This window comes from Platalea leucorodia, assembly GCF_965183815.1.
Source record: "Platalea leucorodia genome assembly, chromosome: 6".
NCBI lineage: Eukaryota > Metazoa > Chordata > Aves > Pelecaniformes > Threskiornithidae > Platalea > Platalea leucorodia.
In genome coordinates this window covers 38,245,786-38,268,687 of record NC_138828.1, presented here as the reverse complement: position 1 = coordinate 38,268,687, position 22,902 = coordinate 38,245,786, and the positions used below count along the sequence as shown (strand labels likewise).

The 22,902-nt window shown below is 40.0% G+C and overlaps 1 protein-coding gene across 10 annotated transcripts in view; it reads right to left on the bottom strand.

Annotated features, from left to right (window-relative positions):
* Window positions 1-22,902, bottom strand: part of TMEM131L (transmembrane 131 like) — an 82,297-nt gene that overhangs the window by 19,462 nt on the left and 39,933 nt on the right. For 6 of the 10 annotated variants that reach the window (XM_082315359.1, XM_082315361.1, XM_082315363.1 and 3 more), the window contains 15 exons: window positions 22,673-22,783; window positions 16,788-16,865; window positions 14,650-14,803; window positions 12,320-12,378; window positions 11,843-11,951; window positions 10,784-10,889; window positions 9,992-10,145; window positions 9,162-9,332; window positions 8,792-8,861; window positions 6,718-6,835; window positions 5,806-5,947; window positions 4,777-4,886; window positions 3,044-3,116; window positions 811-953; window positions 19-161 (listed from right to left, as the gene is read on the bottom strand). In XM_082315359.1, coding sequence (XP_082171485.1) covers window positions 19-161; window positions 811-953; window positions 3,044-3,116; window positions 4,777-4,886; window positions 5,806-5,947; window positions 6,718-6,835; window positions 8,792-8,861; window positions 9,162-9,332; window positions 9,992-10,145; window positions 10,784-10,889; window positions 11,843-11,951; window positions 12,320-12,378; window positions 14,650-14,803; window positions 16,788-16,865; window positions 22,673-22,783 — 1,741 coding nt within the window. Of the gene's footprint in view, window positions 1-18; window positions 162-810; window positions 954-3,043; window positions 3,117-4,776; window positions 4,887-5,805; window positions 5,948-6,717; window positions 6,836-8,791; window positions 8,862-9,161; window positions 9,333-9,991; window positions 10,146-10,783; window positions 10,890-11,842; window positions 11,952-12,319; window positions 12,379-14,649; window positions 14,804-15,090; window positions 15,247-16,787; window positions 16,866-22,010; window positions 22,138-22,672; window positions 22,784-22,902 lie in introns of those variants that run through there. The other 4 variants (XM_082315362.1, XM_082315364.1, XM_082315366.1 and 1 more) reach the window with 3 other exon arrangements.

Genomic DNA, 22,902 nt, shown 5'->3' with positions numbered 1-22,902 from the left:
CCGTTTCTTCTTACTCACGTCGTCTGCAGTCCATTAGTGTAGCTTCCGGCACTTTGAATCGAAGAGATCCTCCTGCACCAGGTAGTCTTCCCCCTACTTTAAGCAATTCTTTGGCTCCAAAGCCTTCTACATTGACCACATCCAGAACAGTCAAGTTGTTTCTGCCATAATATAAAAATCAAGCAATCAGCCACTAAAACACAAGTGAAGTTTACAAAATCACGGCTTTGCTATCTAGGTGCCAATCCAAGAAAACAGTGTTTCGGTAACAGAATCACTGGCCACACCTGGATAGGTTTCCCCTAAATACAGACAGGATGACTCTGGAACCAGTCACCAGCGAATTTCAACGCAGTGAAAGAGCAAGCTTTGTGATCACTGCCACTGGATAACAACAGTGCCACCTGGGAAAAATGGTTGCTTCTTCCATAAACTCTCTTTTCCCCCAGAGGTAACAAACGTGTGGCTGCAAATTAGACTCACTGTATACTTTAACCCTATCATTATGGAGTTAAGTTGAAAACAGCAAAGTCACCCAATGCGCTGGTCTGTTGATTCAAAATTGCCTCAGTACATTCATACGCATTTTATAACCCGCTGATCACATATCAAGAAAAAAAAGATAGGATCAACTAAAGTTCTGTCTTTTAATGACCTAGACATAGGCACAACGACCCTTTAAGCAATTTTTATTGAACTGGAGGTATTTTGACTTTCAAATTTTGAGCATTTGTCTTTGCTCCAAGATTTGGCAAATTCATTTTTACACTGAGTTGTTTGATTCCCACTTACAACTGAAACCAGGCTTACCTGATTAAAATAAGAGAAGCTACTCTTTTGTAGTCAACTGGTGTAAAAATTACACCAACTTTTCTGGTTTCCAGTGGCTGTAAACTTAACCGAAGCAGCTCAGAACTGCATTTCTTGCCGATGAGATCCTCTTGATGTGCATTCTGTTAAACAAAAATGCACTTATTAACAGGAAACATGTGTGTTTAAAGATCTCAATAAAGAAAGCACTACATCTTTACTTAGCACCACATAATATATTCTTGGCAAGGTGCAATAGCTGCTAACTAACTTGTTATACAAAAGTCTTTCAATTTGACAACATAAAACATCAGATAAGATTGTTTATTTAAGCAAAAGTTCATATTACTGCCCTTATTATTATGAGGAATGTATTACTTCATTTTTTAAAACAGCTTTTATTTGCTCAGATGGAAAAGAAATTATATAGTGTCTTTCATATTCAAGGAATCCTGAAACACTTCAGAATACAACAAGAACTGACAGTATACTGATTGCACAGGGAAATGCGGCAACCATTATACCCTCAGCATAAGACTTGCAACTTGATTTAAGTGAGAAAGGGGCTGTTGGCAAGTATGTTGATCATTTGAGTCACTGGAAACAAGCCAAAGTGAACTCCCTACTGTATTAATTGAAGACCAGAACTACCAGAAGTTTACTGAGTCTGGAAATAATGTAAATTGGGGGGGGGGGGGGGGGGGGCGGGCAGGAGGGGGATGGATGGATGGATACTGCTGTTTATTCTTTTTCCAATTAAAAAACTAAAATACCCCTAAAGCTTTCTATTCCAGAACTGGGAGGTCTCCTCTTAGAAATGGGTGATCAGACACCTATAGCAGTGAAAACAACCATAAAAATTACAAAATGAGTTCTTGCTTGGTTGTTTTTCAATTCATGGCTGTTGTACTAATGGCTTTCCCGATCTTTTCCAATCCAAAATATTTTTATTCTTAGTCTGTTTTATGAAAAAGGAACATACAAAAAAGTTTCAGAACCTCCATTCACAGTCAGTATTTATTAAAAGCAAACCACATATGGCATTTGCAAACTTCACACTGTCACTCCCTACAAAGATACGCATGCACTCAAATGTGAGGCTAACAATTCGTTACACATGTATATAAAGTGACTAGGGAAATGATGATAAATTTAAAAATGTAAATCTTAACAACCAGTGATTTGGTTAACAAGCCAAGATCTGTCTCATACGTGCTGAATACCTATCTAACCATACGTGTTCCTCCTAGCTCTTCAAGTCTCTAATGAAAAACAGATATTACACACACTGGTGTAAAGAGCTACTGTTATTTTTCCATTTGGTCAAGAGTATGGTGTACATGCCTCTGTGGAAACTCAGTCCTATCCATGTACTAGTGCAACTACCTTCTCTTTTTCAGCGTGTGCCTACAGGCTAGGATTTACGAACTACTGTCTCTTCTCTTTTACAACAACTCTTACAACTGTTGCCAGAAAGGAAAGGTCAGCTTTGATTAGTGTAGCAAACATGGTCTTCTCTTGGGGCTGCAGCATGCCCAAACAGCACAGAAAATATGTGAATTCCACGCTTTTGCACAAACCAGAAGTCTAAGAAGAAATTCTCCAGGTACCCTGGACAGTACTCTGGTCATCAGAATACGCCAACATCCCTGATACGGCATCTTTGCTGTTTCTGTCATCCATGACACACTACCTCAGGGTACAACCACAGCTCAGCACTGGTGTGACAGTCAAGTGTTATCACACTCCTGTTAAAAATGAGGCAGTGGGAACCAGAGAAAGCCATGACATTCCAACCTGAATCTGGGAGTTGCAACGTGACTGAGGTGAAGTGCAGAAATCCAGCCTTCTCCTCCCTTGAACTATCGGACAGTATTTCCCTCTACTGAAAAGATTATCAGCTAGCTTCTGACATCCCTGACTCAAAAGCCTGACACTTCATGGTCAACCTGGGGCTAAACGTAAGTTCCAACACAGAATGGTAACGGTGGCCTCTTCAACACGTGCATACAGGCATGCAGGCATGCACACACTCGCTAACTATAGTTGTTTTCAAAACAGACTCAAACTCTGAAAAAAAATTAACTGCAAAGATACAAGCTTGACAGAGAATCAAGAAAACACTATTAAATTGCTTTAAACAGCAGTTGGTAACAACTCAGATGTAGTGTAGCTAGAAAAAGCTTTCTCTAGTGTGTCAGACCACTTCTTCTATCAAAATTAGCCATCTTACCCTGTGAGCACATTCATCCATGAGCCTGAATTCAGTGGTTGTGAAATTAATAGCTTGCACATTTATGCCGAACCTAAATAAATCAAAACAAAAAATTAAGCACTTCAAACCTAGTCTGTCAGAACTACTACACTGACTTATTTTTACATGCTGGCATCTATTCTTAAATAAAGAATACTTTTACAACTGCATTTTGGTGGATGTGAAATACGGTGGAAATGTGGGTCTGCATTTCAACAGAAGGCACTACAAATCAGTTTTATGTGGATTCCGCACATTTGGGAAACAGACAAATGGCTGGGCATTTTAGATCTCTCAGCGTACAACATTGCAAAAGATCACAATCCAGAAATATAAATTCTAAGCCACACAGACACAAACGCCCCAAAGCTTTTTCTGCCCACATAACTGTAAAGAAATAATCATTATAAAATCTCAATAATTTACTCAAATGTCCCTCTTTCTGCTCATGATTTGTTTGGGATGAATTCCTGTTTTCTTTCATATACTTTGCAAATCAAATGCACTTACAGCAGATGATTATTTGCCTGAGAGCAAATAATAAGCATTTGGCATTAAGGTATTAAAACCAGACATAAGCAAGCCAATAGATTAGATGGATAGATAGATAATTTAGATTATAGAGGACTAATGGACCTCCAGCCACTGAACTGGAAATTCACTTGTCACAACCTTCTATGATATTAGCTTAAAAAGAAGCAGTTAGCGGATGTGATTGCTGGAAAACCTAGAAGATCTGCAGAAACAAAAGTGTGCAAATACAGAGAAAATGTAAAGAGTCTATGTGGAAATTATATTTAGTATGCAAACAGATGTAGTTATTAAAGTGCATGTATATATACACGCACATACATATACATGCACATACACATACATACGTAAAGAAATTAGGTTAAGGAAGCAATTACACAGGGATTTGGACCCTAAATAAGCCAGTTACTCTTAAGCATGTGAGTAGTCCCACCGGCTCCAACCAAGCAAATAGTCGTACCAACTACACAGTTTTTCAAAGTTAAGTGTGACAGCCAGGGCTTATTTTGGTGAACTTCAGACCACCTCACCATGCCCCTTTACACTGTTCATCTAACTCTTCTCTAGATTTCTCATTAGATCATCTCAGTTCTAAATCAGAAAGTTCAAAACAATGTAGAAAAATTTGTTTAGCTGGCCCTAAACATTTACAGTGGGGTTCCTGGCTCTGGACCTGAATTCTTCTTCCTGGCCTCTGTTTCCTCTGCTCCAACCAGGGTTTTTATCTAAGAAAAGGCTAAGAAGAAAACATTTTTCTGGTGGGAAGGTTCAGTTACCTTCCTCCTCACTGATCAGTATACAGACTCTGTATACTTCCCAACCAGCATTGCACTGAGATGCACATCCCCAATTCTGCAAGCTGCTCCCCTCACCTGGGCAGCTTGCACAAGTTTGCACTAAGCCTCAGATCTTAAAAGATGACCAATTATAGTTTACGGCTGGCAGACATAAACTTGCTGAAAACACGCTCAATTTGGTTTAATCAATGATCAGGTACATTACAAAATCATGTGTCACACAGGGAGCTGCCCTGAACATGATTCTATCTTCCAAAATAGGCCAGAACATTGTTCCCACCTAAGTTACGCTTTGAAAAATTAAAACAAATAATAAGAAACAATCATAAGGCATGGAAAACAGATCTTTTAAAAGGGAAAACAGTATCCTGAGATAGTTATTACCATTTGTTGAGCAGACTCAGTGAAGCTTGGGGATCAGGGTAGTAAGAAAGAGGCAGAAGCTGCAACGTCACTGGGAAGGATGAAGGGTTTCTTAGTACGAAATATTTTACCTGAAGAGTTTGGAGGGGAAAAGAAAAAGTTAAAAGCTACATATTTGAGAACTGGAAGGCAAAATAATTCAGCGCTAGTCATATGATCTGCATTTTCAAGGGACTTCAACCTACCTTCTGTCTTAATGCAATATAATCATATGTGCACAAAACCGCATGGAACAGCAGGACATGTCACCACAATGTCACCATTTGCAAAAACAGCTAAGAGTGCATGAAGAACCCTATGTGCGAAAATGCAGACCCTCCCCACCCCCCAAACAACCCTTTCATTTGGATTTTGATTTACGCAGGCAGACATGAACAAAGCTCTTTCACAGAAGGTGAAAATAGTGAGGTGCCACCCTTTCTTACAGAAGTCTGAGAGCAAGCAGGTAATGCACGTTGCTATAATGACTGACAATTAAATGGCACAAATGGAATATTAAGGTAATTTGCAATATATGCATATGAAAACTATCTCCATATGACTGGTTGTGGCCCAGGCTAGGTTAGTAGTGACCTAAATCTGACACACTTGTGTTACATAAGGCAGTGGCATGAGGAAGGCCATCCCATAACCACATGCATCATTAATGACAGTACATCCTACCCCTAGTCCCTCGTTCAATTATTTTACCACAAGCATGTAACTTATACAATGATGCAAGGAAAGCTTTAACAACCCTGAACAATTGTTAGTTAAGACCTACACTGCTTTACCCCTATCCTTGTATTAAAATATTACAACTAGGTAGCTAGAGAACTTATCAAAGAGCCAAAGGGATACAAATCTGGTGTCTGAAATTAGACTTCAAAACAGTGATCTACAAGCAGTACGAAAATGCTAAGCATCACCCAATATTAACCGCAGACTTTGTTATTTAAACAAGCTAAACATACATCAACTCAGAAAAAGCTTAACAACCACCGTTCTCACCATACTACTTTTAACTGCTGTGGCACTGAAGTTGAGCGTAAGGCCAGGCTCTGTAGTCAACCGTGGCAAGAAAAAGGCAAAGGACTCCTCTTCAGGCTTCTTCTGGTGAATAAAGCGAGCCGATCCTAAAATAATTCTCCTGCTTTATTGACAAAACCAGAAAGCTTTGTTAATTTCATTTTCTTTTTTCTTTCAAACAAAGAACAAAAAAAAAAAAAAGAGGATTTGCCAGGACCTATAATTATGTCAACTAATCTTTCCTTGAAAATGTTCTTCACAAAATAAAGCCCATAAAGATGTACCCTAGTAGTAGAGAGTCAGTGTAACTTATGTGCATCCCTTCAGTCTCCACTTTTCCACCTGCTGTGGAAATCACGACTGTGGTTTTCACAGCTCTACCTCCTTATTCTGGAAAGGGGCTGATGTCACTGATGCACCACATCTACAGGAATTGCTCAGTCACAGACACTGCTTCCTTCCCAATGTCCCCAGTATGCAGTATCCATTAGGCCAGGGACTAAAAACCTTAAAAGCTAATCAAAGACCCCAATCCTGAAAAGACTGCTATGCGACCTATTAATGAAGGACTCATGCAACTGCATAAATGATCTGGTAAAACATGCTTTGACTGCTTTGGCACTGGGTAGCTGCAGTAGGGTGGTTATAGTCAGAACATTATTTACATTCTGAAGTTCCAGCATCTGAAATGTTTACTTATGGCTGGCAGTGCCTTGAAATGGAAGCTTGGGGTGGCTGGGGTGCTCTGAAACTCCAGGTGCTTCAAGATAACTAACATAAGTGCAGGAAGGTCAAAAATGTTTCTTCTAATTAAGAATACTTCAGAACAGAAATATTCTTTCTTACAACACTGTACTGGCTTGAATTAAAAACCTCAACAGATTCCGTACAGACCTGCAGGTTTCCCCACGTCTTATTTTTTGCCATCTTTCATAAAGTTCACTTGCAAGCTCAGAATCCACATCCCAGGCAGAACGGTCCAGAGAGAGACTCTTCTGCCAAAGCAGATTTGCTAAAACAATAACAGATTTTTCATATTTTACAGAGAGAACATTTGCTCCTTCCATCAATCTACTTCTGAACACGAGTAATCAGTATCTGCAAAGGGTCCTGACAAAAATAAAAAAGGCAGCCCACTTTTTCCCTTCAAAGCAAGCATCTGATTTGCTTAAAGAAATACATATGCAAAACCACAGTAATTCTACATGCAAGCAAGAGTATGGGTATTGCACAGGCTTTGTATGCTCTAGTAAGCCCTTTTTACTGTTGCTATTTCTAATGGACGCCATTGAAAAGTCATTATGTTATCAGTAGTCTTTACACAGAACTCTCTACTGATGCCAATAAAGTATCAAGATCATATACTATTCTCTACATAGGGGTACAAAATTATAATATCACAGCACAGCAGTGAGCAAAACAAATCCCACAGTTTGGCAGAAACGGTGTTTTCATTTTAGCTTCTCTTTTCAAGGTGCTGATAATTTTCTCAAATTCTTCTTAAGAGAAAATTGCAAGGCTTTACACCAGTCTAAAGATTAATGTCTTTTAGAAAGTTAGACTCATATTCATTCAAGCATTTTCACATAGCAGAATGGAGTTAGAAAAGCAAATTTCTTTGGAAAGAAAACAAAAATGGCTTATTTTGAAAGTACATGTACTTTATTTTACAATTCTTAGTGTTTAAAGTAACCAATTGAGATTGATGATGACTGGAATAGCCCAGCTACAAGTTCTTTAGGTCAGTATATTCAGGCTTGTGCATTAGACTTTTCTATTCAACAAGTACTAGTATCCTAAATTAGAAGGCAGAATACCTGTATGTAAAGATCTGGTTGTGTGTATTATTAGAATGGAAAGAAAGTAAGCAACAAGGACTTACTTGTATCAGCAATATTCTTTTATATGTATTAAAAAAAAAAAAAAAACAATCACTTGCTTCTAAGATATGTACCTAAGTGTTCGTATGTATCAGTAATTCTTCAAGCCATGTGCTTCCATATGTCAATTCTCCTTTTTACATTTGACTGACTACTATTGCCTTCTTCATATCCTCATACAAAAATACATTTTAGGAAAGCATCATCTTGAAAACACATTCAGGAGAGCATTCACTTAAACATTTAAAGCCTATGGTACCCAGCTGTCTACTGAAATTCCTTACTGAGCAGAAATTAAAAAAACTCACTATTCTGAACCAGCTTCCATCAGACTCAACATTCTTCAGGCAGTATCACATCCATGTAATACCCAATACTGTATTTTGGTAAATGCCAGCCAGGTACTTAAAACACGCCCAGCATTACAGTATCTGGAGTTAGATTCCTCAGTTCCAGAAAGAATGAGACCCCTTCTTTCTGTTTCAAGTGATACAGCATTAAGTATGCTCTTTTATAAGCCTGATAAATGGTCTTCTGCAGAAGTCTATGAAATTATTGCTGTGAGAAACAGATAAAGAGAAGGCCTTCAAATTTAACTCTGGCTGAAGGCGGGATATTGGTCAACATTTGTTTTTTGTTTTTCCTCAAAGATTTTGTAGGATCTGGACCCAGATTATGCACATTTTCTAATCACTCACTTTGAGCTAGCTGGCAGCTTTATCATGCTACCTCAACATCTCCGGAGAACACGCATATGAAGAAAGCAAGGAGCAGTACACCTACCAATGAGAACTTATAGGAGAGTCGTAAATACCAAGTTCAAAAAAATATTGCAAGGCAGAACAACAGCTTAGCACAATCTGTGACATTAGATGTCTGAAATACTGCACAGCGTAGTCAGTGCAGGTTACTCAAAGCCATTTATATACTCCCAGAAAAGTGGATGTTTTTATAAGACATAAAACTAAGTACTTGTATGAACAATCTCAATATTCTCACTACAAGTCCTGCTACATAAAATGAATTTTCTACAATAAAGCTACCATCAGATGCCTAAAAAAAAAAAACCCCAAACAAGACAAGCCTACCTGAATCAGACTTTCCCAAGTAACACTGAATATCACAGTGGGCAATGGCTTCAAAATGAAGATCTCCCTGCTGGAAAAACAAAACAAAAACTACAACTGACCACATGACAAAACAAGAGGACATATTCCAGTTTCTCAGTGCATAATTTGGACGAGTCAAAGAAGAGAATTAAGGTTGCCTAAGAACTGTAATTCCATCACTGTTTAACTCTGGGGGCTTTACTTTTCAAGCTACAGAATGGTTTCACAAAGTGGTCTGGTACTGAGTTTTTCTTTCATGACTAAGGGACAGATTTCTGGCCTAAGAAAGAGGCTGCTGCAGTTTGGTTTGCAGTGCATAATAATCATTCAACACAACTGAATACGGTACCTTGGACACAGTCGAATAGATCTGCAGAGGTATTTCAAACATTACACCCACATTTGTGGCCAAACAAATACTAGAAAGCACATTTGTGACAGTGTCTTTCACACTGAGCTTCAAAGAAAACACATTCCAGCAGCCTGGAGGTAGAGTCAAAGGTTCGACAAAGTTCAGAATCTAGAAAGAATCAAACGACATCTGAATTAAAATTGGTACAGTGTTTTTGGTGCAAGCAGTACCTTAAAGAATGTAAACTTTCTCTTCCTTCATGTTTTTGCTGTTACTACACACACATATGTGCCCATAACTGATCCATACAGTGCACATATGTAAATCTCCTATCTAAATACACGAAGAGCCAATTAGATGCCTACATCATGTGCGTATTCATAAACCAGATTTGTCTGGTTTGAATCAAGCAATTGCACAAGTAAATTATTGGCTTCGCCCTCTAAACTTCAAAGCTCATCTATGTACTAAAGACTTCCATCACAGCCTATGAAGCAATGCTGAATCCTATAGAGCACAAACAACACATGCAACAATTCTGAGAACAGAGCAATGGTCTATAATTTGATGCATCTGTAGCTGCAACTCAAATGAAAGAACAGTTGCTAATAAAACAATACAAAAACAAGCTGGACAGTTAATAATGCCTATTAAGAGAGTAAGCTCTTCAGGACCTAACAGTTACAGGCATACATATACCTTTATTTTTAACTTATTTCAACCAACTCTGAGAACACCAAATTCTTCCAAGAATCTATTTTGTGTGTCAAAGGACCATATCCTTAAACCAAGGACAAAACATTGTATGAAGCAGAAATAAAGCTTACCTTTAAAATGTTCTTAGCTTCTCTGGCTATGAAGACATCACTCAGTTCAATGCTGAAGTCAAAATTGCTTGTAAACCATATGGACCAAAATCCTGAAGTATTACGATGTGGTTCTATATGAAACAATGCTGCAGAAGGATCTACGTCAAAATACCTGTAAGTAAATACAGACGAAAAATAAATACCTCTGCAATTGTCCTTGAGAACACATAAGCAGTCCATACAAGAGAAGATAACTGGAGTATTCTTGCATAGCGAGGCTCTTTTAAGATTTTAAGGGAAAAGGACAAAATCATTTCCTTTGCAATACTTACGTATAATACGAGATTAAAAATTGACAACAACAACGTAAAAGAGGTAGGCGGGCAATCACTCTACTTTCTTGCTATGCTATACTACAACATTGCCTACTGTTTAGTGATATGGTCGTTTGGATGAAATTGGCAAAAGAAGACTGAAGAAAAGACTTCACACTTTTTCTGCTTCTGCGTTGGATTAACAAGGATGGTGGAAATTTTATCACAGACTCTAAGCAACATTTATATGATATGACCTGCTAAGGCATATCTTTTTACTGGCTCCTGAAATTCTTCCTGGATAAAATACAGAACTATTGCTTGAAATGTCACAGGTCTGTTTTGGCAAATGACACAGCAACAATAGGAAGAAGCCTCTTCACTGTCCTTGGAATTGTTTGGTGACAAAGGAAGCTAACCTCATCTCTTGAAGCAGGGTACAATGTTCTTCTCGTAATATCAGTGAATGATAAACAAAAATCCATTTTCAACTTACCCTTCCATCACAGGACAGGAAAGACAGGCTTTTAGTGTTGTAGTGCCTTCCAAGAGATCATTCTTCTTGTTGTCAGCGTAAGGACTTTCACTGTCACAGGATGCAGCTGGGCAAAGAACAGACATACAGGAGAATACATCAGCCTTTAATACTAAAGCATATCCGCAGCGATTTTCATGTGAGGACTTGGAAGGACACTACAAAGGGGAACATTTGCCAGTCCAGTTCTCACACAGGTGAGCAAAGCATCTAATTGCTTATGTCCTAATTTTCAGAGGTTCCAAACTTTGCTTTAAGAAGAATTTATGAATGCTACACACTTTCAAAAAGCACACGCACAAGGCTGCGAAGAGCAACCTGACCAATTTTAACCACGTGTCACTGGCACAGCATTCTAATCAGTGCACACTGCCTCCTTTTAATAAATGAAAAACGGTTCCGAAAAAATAATCACTTAACATATACTCCCTCCTTTCTTCTTACTTGCCCTGTTTTGCTAGGAAAAACAGTGTCATTATAAAACCAGCCTGTTTTATAAATGTTTAAAGCCTATGCACTGCAGTCTAGTGGTCAGAATAGGAAACAGGCTGGAGTCAGGAACGCTTAAATGTTAATCTTTGCTCTTCCACAAACACGCCTGGTCTCAGGCAAGCCTCTTCAATGATCCTGCCAAGAAATGTCATAGAAAATGACCACCCAAGCACAATAGTCTTTTAGAAAACATATTGGAAACAGAAAAATAACCACAAATTATAAAAGGATGTTGAAAAAGCATATTCAATAGTTACGCTTATTGTAAAATCAGCTAACATTTTAGCAAATGTTTTCTTCCCCTTTTTGAAATATGTATAGCTTAGAGCCTTCGATCGGCATAAGAGGAAGCATATATACACAAAAATGGTGGAAACAATTAGCAGAAAGAATTCATCCTCCTTCTCAAAAAAGTCCAGACAAGTTGATTTTGAGATCTTTCAGGGTCTCTTATCTGCTGAAAAAAGCTACCCTTTTATAATCAAATCCTGTTTAATCGTATTATCTATAAGTATACATATCCTGTACCTTTACAAGAAATAGAAGCAACTTTTGTAAAGTTAGTAGATGATGAAGATAGCAGTACTGGCTCAAACTCCACAGGTGATGTGTCTTTTTGTGATAACTGCCGTATTTCCTGCATGAAGACAAGACACAATGATCCTTGTAGCAGTACTACCGTTATTATTGTAGCTCCTGTATTAGTGTATCTTCTTGTCAAATTTGCAAGCCAATGTCTGCCATTTTCTCACATCTTCTAAATCAACCCATGGATTTTTATTCGAGTTAACAGCTCTTATGTCTTAAACAAAAAATCCATCACGGAACTACAGCTCGTCATCTAAAAGATCTATTAGATGTTTGCGCACATTTTAAAAATACGGAAGTGTGACACTGGCCATCAGCAAAATCAATCTGCTATTAGAGAGTAAGCCAGTGGGCTATAATTAATTCCCCAATCAAATTCAACACCCTAAAATATGACTTCCTGAAGCCCACGATTACCTGTATATGCACAAGGCTGTTCCCAGAATGCATGACGTACACATCTACTGAGGAATCACCTGTCCAAAAGAATGAACACTGAGGTAAGTTCACCAAGGATGGAAGCACTCTTGCTTTCTCAGATACTCATATGAGAAGCAATCCCAATTTAAATTCAAAAATCTTTGTGTGACAGCTACCCTTGTAAAAAGGAGGAACTATTCGCATCTCGAGCTGGCAATCGTTTCATAAAGGAGTAAAAATACACTCAACTAGATTTTTGGCCACAAACGTGAAGGCAAGCATCAACAGGGAATCTTCCTTCATTATCTCTTAAATCCAGATGGAGCACAACTCCCCCCTTTCCTATGGGCAGGGAGGCAGGAGGCACAGCTGAAGGAAAGAAGGACAGCTGACACTGCTGTAACTTTCTAAGTCTAAGGGCCGACCTATCAATAGCATGAGAGAGTCCAGTAAAAACTGTTCTGTATATGCATGCAGCTACTCAAGATCCTGGCTCGCCTGCTTTGAACAGCAGGCATTCCCAGGAGACAATGCGAAGCTGGATTCAGTGCTTAACACCTTTTGGGCTTAAAACAGGAATGGTCCTATCATCTGGTAGGGTAGTAAACTATTGACTAGAGCAACAGGACATGGATGTAACTCGGCCCTCAACTGCTGATAAGGTAGCACAGCTATACTGGGTAACCTTCGTCACTGGCAGAGCTACGTTCCCGTCCACAGGATGCTACGAAGATGCAGAGGACCAAAAGAAGACCAGCAGGTGGAAACAAGAGAGGACTATTATACCAGGGTGGTCACCACGCTTCCATGGAGGAAGACGACCTGAGTTCTTGCCCTTGCTTATACTTGAATTACATCAGTAGATGCAGGCTGACATAAAAGGACATTCTCCCAGTTCACCAGGCACAATTTCTAATAATGAGTGTGCTTTGCTCAGCTGCTTGAAAGCAAGACTACATGTGCCAGCTTCCAAAAGAGGGTTCAAGATGTTGATTCTGAGTGAGCAGATGCTTCACAGCTGTTTAAAGCACATAATCCTCTCCAACCTTTCCAGCTGGCTGGTTCCCCTGTGCAGATCTTGCCTACCTGCTCTCCCACTCTAGGTGCCAACACACCTTCCCGTACACTGAGACTAACACAGCACTGTACTCCCTTCTGTTAGATCTTTCCCTTAAGACTGCGTCTCTCATTGAATTATACAAACGGAAGGCAAGCAAGCATTGCTGTTTGATATGGTAAAGCCACCACCAGTACTGATGGAGCACAATGTGGACCTTCTCACCAACAGCAAGTCCAAAGGGCTTACATGACCAAACTCTAACACAGTGAGGACTTATAATTGCATTATATTTAATAGAAAACAGCCTTAAAAGCATAGTTCTAGTACTTTAACCGTCAAAAGTGTTAATAGCGAGCACCCTCAACAGGACAGATGTGAACAACCAGCATCAGAATAAAGGTATGTCCACAACTCAACATAACAAAGCACTGGCATCTTACTGGCAGGGAAACTGGATTTACAGTGAGTATTTCAGTTTCAGCTCTGTGTAAATATCACATCACGTAACAGCCACAGGGGGAACAGCATATATTGTTTTGTGACTAGATCTTGAATGGAACTTCTCGAAAGACAAAAATATCATGTTCTTTTTTTATTAGTGTGTTAATAAAATTATTTTAATCTGGATTCTTAAGCAGTTCCTTCTTTTTCAATCAGGAAGTAAAACTGGCAGAAATGTCTAAAAAAAGCCATTCAAACAGACTGTGAAGCTCTATAAATAATTTTAAATCCCCTGGATTTAGAGAATTTGTTCACCCAATAAATGTAGCATAAAGAAACTGCAAGAAGTTGATTGTTCTGCCTGTGGAATTCTAGCTTACAAGAACAAATGATGTGCACATCCGTACTACCTCATTACCCTACTTTCCACAACGGCCACTATCCCCAGTGCTGTACAAACCATTCTGCCTTCATAGTCCTATTATGGTGAATTTAATTAATGGGAAATCAGAAATGCAGTTGTAGAAATCGAAGGACCATGACACCTTCCCATATTATTTAAGCAGATGCATAAGCATAGGGTACTAAAGAATGAAACAGATGTAGTTTACAACTTTACAATCGTTACCTTTATAAAGAGGACTGCGGTTAAAGTAACTCTGCCCTAAACAAAGTGGCTGACATGCTGTGTTTAACTAAACTAATCTGTTTTCCTTTACTCGCAAAATTCAGCTGTCACTGAATTTGATTCAATTTAGCACATCAAATGATAATTTATGTATAAAACCAAGTTCTATTACAATTAACAGTCATATTGAGGACTTACCCGAGGTCTTCGTTTTTTCCATTGCTACATAAACTACAAAAAGATTCTCCAGTAAGTATTGTCTGTGCTCCACAAAATCTTGTTGGGCATTTTCCATTCTTACCGTTAAGGTCATTTCTAGCAGCATTGGGTCATCGGACATAAAACAGCAACTCTGGAGCGAGACAAGGGGATATGGTGTGTGTGTGGTGGGGGAGAGAACGGAAAAAATTCATTACAGCAAGGCATCTTGAGAAGTTAATCAAAGGTATTATCTGGCAAGGTTTCCAGCATCAAAGTGCTGGCAAAACAGGAGTAATTAGGACCTCCGCTAAAATCTCAGCAGAAACCAAAGACAGTGCAGGTACAGACAGCACAGCAAAAACAAAGACGAAAAACAACTAAAAAGGACACTGAACCTTGAAAGAATGCGAATTTATAAACTGTCTTAGTCAGTCTCACCTCAGGGACTGCAAAACAGTTTCCTTTGTTAAATCCTCTGCCTTCAATAAAACGTGCCATAAACAGACTGATGCATGTGTCTTAATGGTAGGAAGACAGTTCATGTTCACTGGTCTGTTTATAGTTAATTTTTCCAAATCCTGTGTTTTTTGTATCCATTTCTCACTGAATTAATTTTAAAAAAACAAACATACATGTACAATTCTTAATAGAAAACACTGTGGTCTGGCTAATATACTTCAGATAAATATAAATAGGATCTTATTTCCTTCTCTAAGTAGCGGCTGCTGTTAAGACAGCTGAGTCTTAGCAACTACAAAGACACAGACACCATTTCGCAAAAAAATTAAAGCCAACAAAGCAAAACAAAACTAGACAATCAACAGTGAGTAACATAAATTTGTCCTGCATCACACCACGAAGGTCGCTAAACTCAGGCGCCGAAGCCCTACCAAGAGGACTAATTTGCTCGGGAGGACGAGGAGGAGGAGAAAACCTCCACCCCTGGCACGTGAAGTGCTCTCGTGAAGCGGCAGCCAAACACCTTCAGCTAATCTGAAGTGCCGCAAGGAGGTACAGCAGGAACGGGGAAGCGTCCCTGGGAACGGGACGCCAGGTCACCGCTCACACAGCGTCAAAGAAACCCTCAGCGCTTGAAATGGCTGCCAGCAGCAGGAGAGGAGGCCGCCGTGGAGACTGGAGCACAGGGACGGCGTGCCCTCGGGAAGCTCGCGTCAAAAGAGCGGGCAGCTGCGGCACCTGCAATCTCAAATGTTCAGGTGTATCTCAAGCCTAGACTATTCACCAATGCAATGCAAGAGTCAAACACGGGAGTAAAACAGCGCAGGATCGCTGTGATGTGTAACGTACAGAAAAACAGCTATGGAGCCTGGGCCTCGTCACACTTGATGTAAAAAAGGTGCCGCAGACCACAGTGCGGGCCTATGCATCTGATCCAACAAAATACGCCACTGAGTACCATCACGGCTGTGACCCAACAGCCATTTACTGTGTAAGGACATGTGAGGAGAGAGGGCAAGAGGAGGTTCGGATGGCACTGCCCAGGAGGAGGAGGAGACCTACTGTCCTGAACGCCCACCGCTTTTGGAGGGGGCTTTTCTGCTAAGAAGCTCGCCCCTCCTCAGCTCTGCCCAACGCCAAGGCCACCTTCAAAGCCTCGGCCCAGAGAGCCCAGGCTTCAGCCTCTCGGCTCACTCATCTCTCGTCAGTGTGAGCCAGAAACTTTTGAAGGGTCTCTGGAGAAAGGAAATCACAGGAATCTAATCACTTTTCTACTCCACGTAAGTAATACAACACCTACACATTAAAACGGTTAGCCTGCTGGGTTGGTTTGGTTTGGGGTTTTATTTGGGTTTTTTTTGTTTTATTTTGGTGGGGTTTTTTTGTTTGTTTGTTTGGGTTTTTTTGTTTTTTGTTTTTGTTTTTTTTTTTAGGGGGACTGCATGTCTTTTTCCATCTCCCCCTCTCCTAAAGGTTGTAGCGTGATGTGTGTGACATTTAATTTATACCACAGGGTACGGTTTTAGAAAAGCATAACTAAAAGCACAATTCCCCTTTAAACTCAGACATTGGAAATTGCATCGTTCCTAAAACTTCTAGAGGTCTGGAAAGTGCCCCTCTAAACTTGGATTAAAATAAGAAGACTTAAATAGATATAAAATGATAATAAAATATACCTTAACTTGCTGATATGCGTCGTTAGGTAAACTGCATTCAAGGTGAACACGTAAGAGACTGGCATTCATAGTTTCTGCCTGTAAGAAAGAAAAGCGAAGAACACATCTTCACATTGCTTCAAAAGATGTTATCATATAAATCCGATACACACACCACAATTTATAAAGACAATAGGACGTTTCCACATATGCATGACACAGCAACGTAAGGAAATTTTTTAAAATAAATACAATTACTCTGTACAGTAGGCCAGCAATCAATCTCCAATTCTCAGGAACTCCATCAGTATCTACTTACTTATCAAACTATTATTATACATGACTATTAAATATTTATACAGCATCAACATGAGCAACCTTTAAGAATAAACTTTCATATGTCAATAAACTGTATTCAACAGAGCCTTTTTTGTATAATATAAAAGCTTCTTTCCTTGTTTTCCGTGTATTTTCTTTGCTGATTGGATACTGAAATACAGTTGCTAGGCCAAGAACATAATGCCTCTTGGACGTGGTCTGATACGTAGGCTTCATGCCAAAACGGACAGACAGAAAATACTTGTTTCACCTTTTTATTGATTAGAAAGGGAAAAGAAAAGAAAAGGTGACATTGATTATGCCGGCTTGTAAAGCACTCATAAATCTAACAGGGCAACAGTGCCAACAAAGCCAAATACAGTTCTTAAAAGCTATCTGGAAATCTGGACTGCCAAATTACTTGCACAAACTGCTCAGCCAGTATATCGTGATTCTGAATTAAAAAAAAAAAAAAATCAGAATGACAGACTTGTCACTCTATCAGTGCCTTAATTACAGTAAAATTACTTGGCAATTTTGAGACTGATGTGGAACACCCCCACACACAGTTTCTCTTGTGATACTGAACTAAATATCTGAGTGGGGTATCTGCAGGTTCAGGTTTCTGAAGGTGTCGATGCAACTAACTTTAAAGGATTTCAGTAATTTGATGCTGAAAAGCAAAACTGTGAAGAAGAAAAGTTTTTAAAGCATCCAACACCCTATTTCGTATCTCCCTGAGACAGGCAGAAGGGGGCAGGGTGCGTATGAGCGGAGAGTAGATTTACCACATGCATGGCATTTCATGGGGTCCAGTTTTAGAAAAGCACAGCCCAAAGGAAGCCAACATACATTCTGCATTCCTGATTCAACCGGATTTCATACCAAAATGACCGCGGCTTCACACAAGAGGGCGATGTAACCTCTGCAAAGGTGGTTAGCGGCGACCCAAACCCTGTCCCCGGCGCAGCTCTTGAACCTCTGCCACCTCCTTTCTTTTTCACAAATGCTTTTGTCCTCATCAAATTTTGAGAGCAGGAAAAAAAAAACCAACCACGTTTGATTCTAAAACATGCACCACTTACTCATGGCCACGACGGCTAGTGGAGTTTTGATGAGGCAGTCAGATTATATAAAGACCAACGTTGGGGGTCACTTTTCTGGTCAGATAAACCTTGATGCTTAGACCTCCTTTCTCAGTGGTTCTTGAGAGAACACTACTGCTTTCACGGTCCTAAATAAGGAGCTGTTAGCCCTTGTTTAATGCCATTGTAGTTTAAAGTTTTTTAAGGCCCCACACCCCTATTTAAAAAAAAAAAATCAGCTAAATCATATTTTTCCAGCTTTTTTTTTAACCTCTTGACCTGGCCATAGGTCTACATGGGAAACTGCTGTCACCTTAGAATTGAAGCTGCTAATGTAACACGCACAGAGGTGGAAAAAAATGTTACTGGGGTGTATTTGATGTTGATCTGTTTTCTATTGGAATTTTTTATCTCTCTTTGTAAAGCTATCTTCAGAAAAGGAAAAGGGTTTCCATTTATCTAAGACAGACAATAGATGCATAACTGTCATGCCTACTATCTTACAACGCTGGTAGGACAGCTGTGTTAACCATAAAGAGAAGATAACGCACCCAAGAAGAAAACACTGTCAGAAGCAGAGTTTCCAAGAAGACAAACCTAGGACTACGTCCACATCTCCCAGCGGTGCAAGTGCTCCGTTTACACTGTAAATATCACTGCCTATGAATCAGAGCAGAAAGCTGAGTTATGCAGCATATGTTTGCACCAGAGGCGAACTGAAAAGGAGAGGCACAGCACAAGGGGAAAAGTCAGAAAGAGCGCTGCAAAGCAGTACAACCACTGCCACTTCATTACCTGGTGCCTCTATTTTTTATTAGGTACACATGCATACATACTTGCATGTACACACACACCCCCAGCACCCACAAATCCTATATGAACTGCATAGAGAAGTCTGATAGAAGCCACACAAGTGAAATGTGTACCGGTTTTGGTAAGTTCTTACATTTAAATTTTAAAGAAACAGAGGCCTCTTCCAAAAAAACCCTAAAAACCTGAACCATCTGATCTGCAAGGAGCCCTGTTCTCCTGGTGAAGGTCTAGGAGTAGGCAAGTACTTACGAAATAATTCATCCATCAAAAGAGAGACAGAGCATCAACAGGACAGCTGGCACAGGCCAGCTCAACAGCCACCAAGCAACCACAGACCCAAGGTCACTTTTAGGGGAAGAATTCCTTATTCTGCCTTAGGTGCCCTGTCAATCAGACACGGCTCTATATAAGATTTTCACAGAGATATTCTTGCATCGTTATCAGGACTGTAGAGTTCAAACCACTTCCTGGAGTCTGGCCACAGTATAATTAAAAAAGAACAAACATTGAACAAGCCTCGCCTTCCTCCTACAGGCTGATACTTCAAAGTTTCTGTCCTGGACAGTCCCTGGCCCTAAAGAGCTGTTTCCACTCTGAATAGCATTAATAAGCTGTTCCTGTAATAATGATTCAGCAGAGTTTCATCAGTTTTTTGCAGACAGTTATCAGGATGGCACACCAAGAAAACTCTACTGTCCTACTACCTTCCTTCTCTACACCCAAGCACACATTTGCTTCTCTGATCCTCTGCCCACTGGCACAAAACATAGCTTAAGGAGTCTTGGGTTCCTGCCAGTACTTGCAGTATTTCCCATGTCGTTGGTTCATAAACTCCGAACTCCTCTGCGAAGTCAGCAAAGTGATGCCTGTGTCTCCTACGAGAAGACATTCCGCCCTGCAGGTCACTCCTCTATGGACATTTCCAGTGTGTTTGTACGGCATCTTGAACACAACGAGGCAGTGATGTAGCTGCCCTGTTAGTGCCATCCAAATGCTAAACAATGCCACAAAACAGGCAACTGGAGCAAAGACTACATCCAGAAGCTGGATAAACAAAGATGACCTATATGGGCTCCACCATCTGTTACGGCTTAGTGGTAACTAGCCACTGCTGAATGGCCGCGTGGACATACTATGAATACACAGTGTTGGACACAGCTCTTCTTTCCTCCTGACAAGTGAGCCAGGAGCCCAGAGATCCTGGGATCCAGGATCACAGCCACAGCACCTGAACCCTTCAAAAGCTGAAACTTTGAAAAGAGTAACAAAAAGAGGGTGAAATTCAACAGTAGAAAAGGCAACTTTGTCCTTCTTTTTCTTTTCTTATTAATCACAAGAGTTTCTGCTAAAAAAACATGGGGGAATGATGGAGAAAAAAGAAAGGCCTGCGTACCTTTGCCTATTAAAAGACAAAAACAACCCACAAAATCAATGGAAGTTCATTTTCCACAAAAAATGCAAACACAAACTTGTCACATATTGTGCAAAATACTACTGTAGAGGTAAACTTTCATCTATAAACCCTATGGATCTATCATATTTCCAACATAATTTTTTTTTTAAAAAACAGGAGACAAAAGAGGCAAAAAATAGACACGCACCATGCAGCACTCGGTGAGCTTTCTCACAGGTTTCCAAGCAGTATGAGTAGACTTCAGAAGTAAGGATACCTTGAGCGTATCGAACTAGACATTGTCGCCCAAGGTTACAACTCATTCATCCCAAGATGACAAGGGATGTGTAAGTGAGGCTTACGCTATCCTGAACTTACACTGGTATTTTACTTCAGTTAAAAATAAACAGGGGAAAGCAAATGGGCACAGTTAAGTGTATGACCTTAACACAGTTAAGTGTATCACTACAAATCTCCATTGTATGTTTAATAGTTATATACCCTTAAGTTTGCACATGTGTAGTCACTCGCTCAAACCTCATAGACCTCTCTATCTTCCACAGCTTCTGAGCCTAAAATGTAAACTGGACAAAACGGAATCATACCAATTTTTATGGGATCTGGATCAGAATATTAGTAGGGTGAATTGAAGCAGTCACTTCTGGAGAGGACAGCTATCTGTAGAGCAGCGTTTTTCTAAAAGGAACCCAAGCTCGAACCATAAGATTCTCTTCTGTATTTAGATCTTGTCTACCACCTTCAACAGCTGAGGAGCCCATACCACTGCTGCAGCATTTCTGTCCAAATCGGTAACATTCAGTGAACTGAAGAGTAATTCCTCAGTTATAGCCGAGCACAGGAAAATTACACCCAGGCGCAGGAGAACTGAGTCAACACACTCTCACAACTCACGTCCTGCGACAAGACTGGTGCCAGGTGGTACCATGCTGCACTGCCAAACGTGACCTCAAGCTTGTACTCTAGAGAAATAAAGCATAGGAAAATGCTCCTCACTGTAGAGTAAAGAAAATGTCAAATGCTCCCCAAAACTTCTCTGCTCAGAAATTCAGAGAGAACTGCGAAGCAGCAGAGTCTGCATCCAAACTTCAGACAATACCTGACAACAACCCACCAAGCTAGACGTGAAGATACAGAGAGACCTGTCATGAACAGCACCCAAAAAACCCTGCTCAGTTCTACCCCTAGCACCCCAAATTATAAAACCTGAAGATTTTTCGTTCCTTCGCAAGAGTCCGTCTGTGGACACCCCCAAGCAAGCACACCTGTGTGATTACAGGAAAGAGACTGGTACAGCGAAAAAGAAAGGAAGAGAAGGAAATCGCGCATTATCCTCAGGTAGAGGTAAGACTGACCTAACATGTACGTAGCAGACTGAAAATTACCATCTGAGCTGAGAATTTTTCTCAGGTAGAACAGAAGACAACATCATGAAGGCAATCAACACACCTCACATTTGGGTAAAAGATTAAATTCTGTTATGTGCTAAGATATTCTAAATATGTTTTTGAAAACAATAAATCTGTGTACAACACAGAAGGAAATTCGAAAGACCAGATTTTCCAGTTAGTTATTCACTTGAAAGGTTCTGCATAGCCTGGACAACTATGAAAATACCTGCAACTGCAACCGAATGACAGAAATCATTAAAGCTTCTTTCATTAGAAATAGTTATGCCTCGTAAATCCATCTTGCTGCATTCTCCACAGCTCCCTGCTTTAGTCAAGCTGAGGTAAGCAAAGCTGACATCTTCAGCACTGATATGGGCAGGAGAGGATACTCCAGCCTGACTCCCAGCTCTTCTTCTCATCCATGCAGCGTGCCATGCTTTTTAACTGTGGCAAACTGTTGGTGCAGCCCTGCTGTGAAATGGCATGGGGAACGGATCTGAAGTAAAAAACAGAACAAACCAAAACAGCTCCCCCCGCCCCCCACCACAACTTTATAGCACAAAGTTTATTTTTTTTTTAGGACAGATCAATTCTCTAGTTTAGTTCAGAGCAGGGCCTCACAAATAGTTTTGTCGGCACAACTGAGAGGACAGCACACCACAGGAGCATGAACAAGAACAACTGGGAATAGTTTAAATGCCAAAGACTGTCTCATAAAACCAGAACACCAGCGGATCACAGTAGTCCTGCATCTTGCGACCTCTATCCTGCAGTCACTGGCACTTGGACTTTTTGTTAACGTTCCTTGCATCCCAACAACCTGAGGACAAAAACCTTTTATGTCTAAAAAGATTTATGTTTCATCTCCATTTGAAAAGTATACTGTACCAGTGTGTGTGATGCCTGGATGTTTTGAATGTGTGGAAGCAGTAAGTAGGCGTTTGCTAGCTGCACTCTAGGTTCTTCTGGAGAAGACGTCAGAGTTCCCATTCCAAAAACCTGGTGTTAAAAAAAGGTCGTTACAGCAACATCTAGTATTTTAGTTATCACAGTAACATACAAAACCACTTTGCTAATAACGATCTTCTCAAGAAACAGATTGGTTTTTCATATTAGAT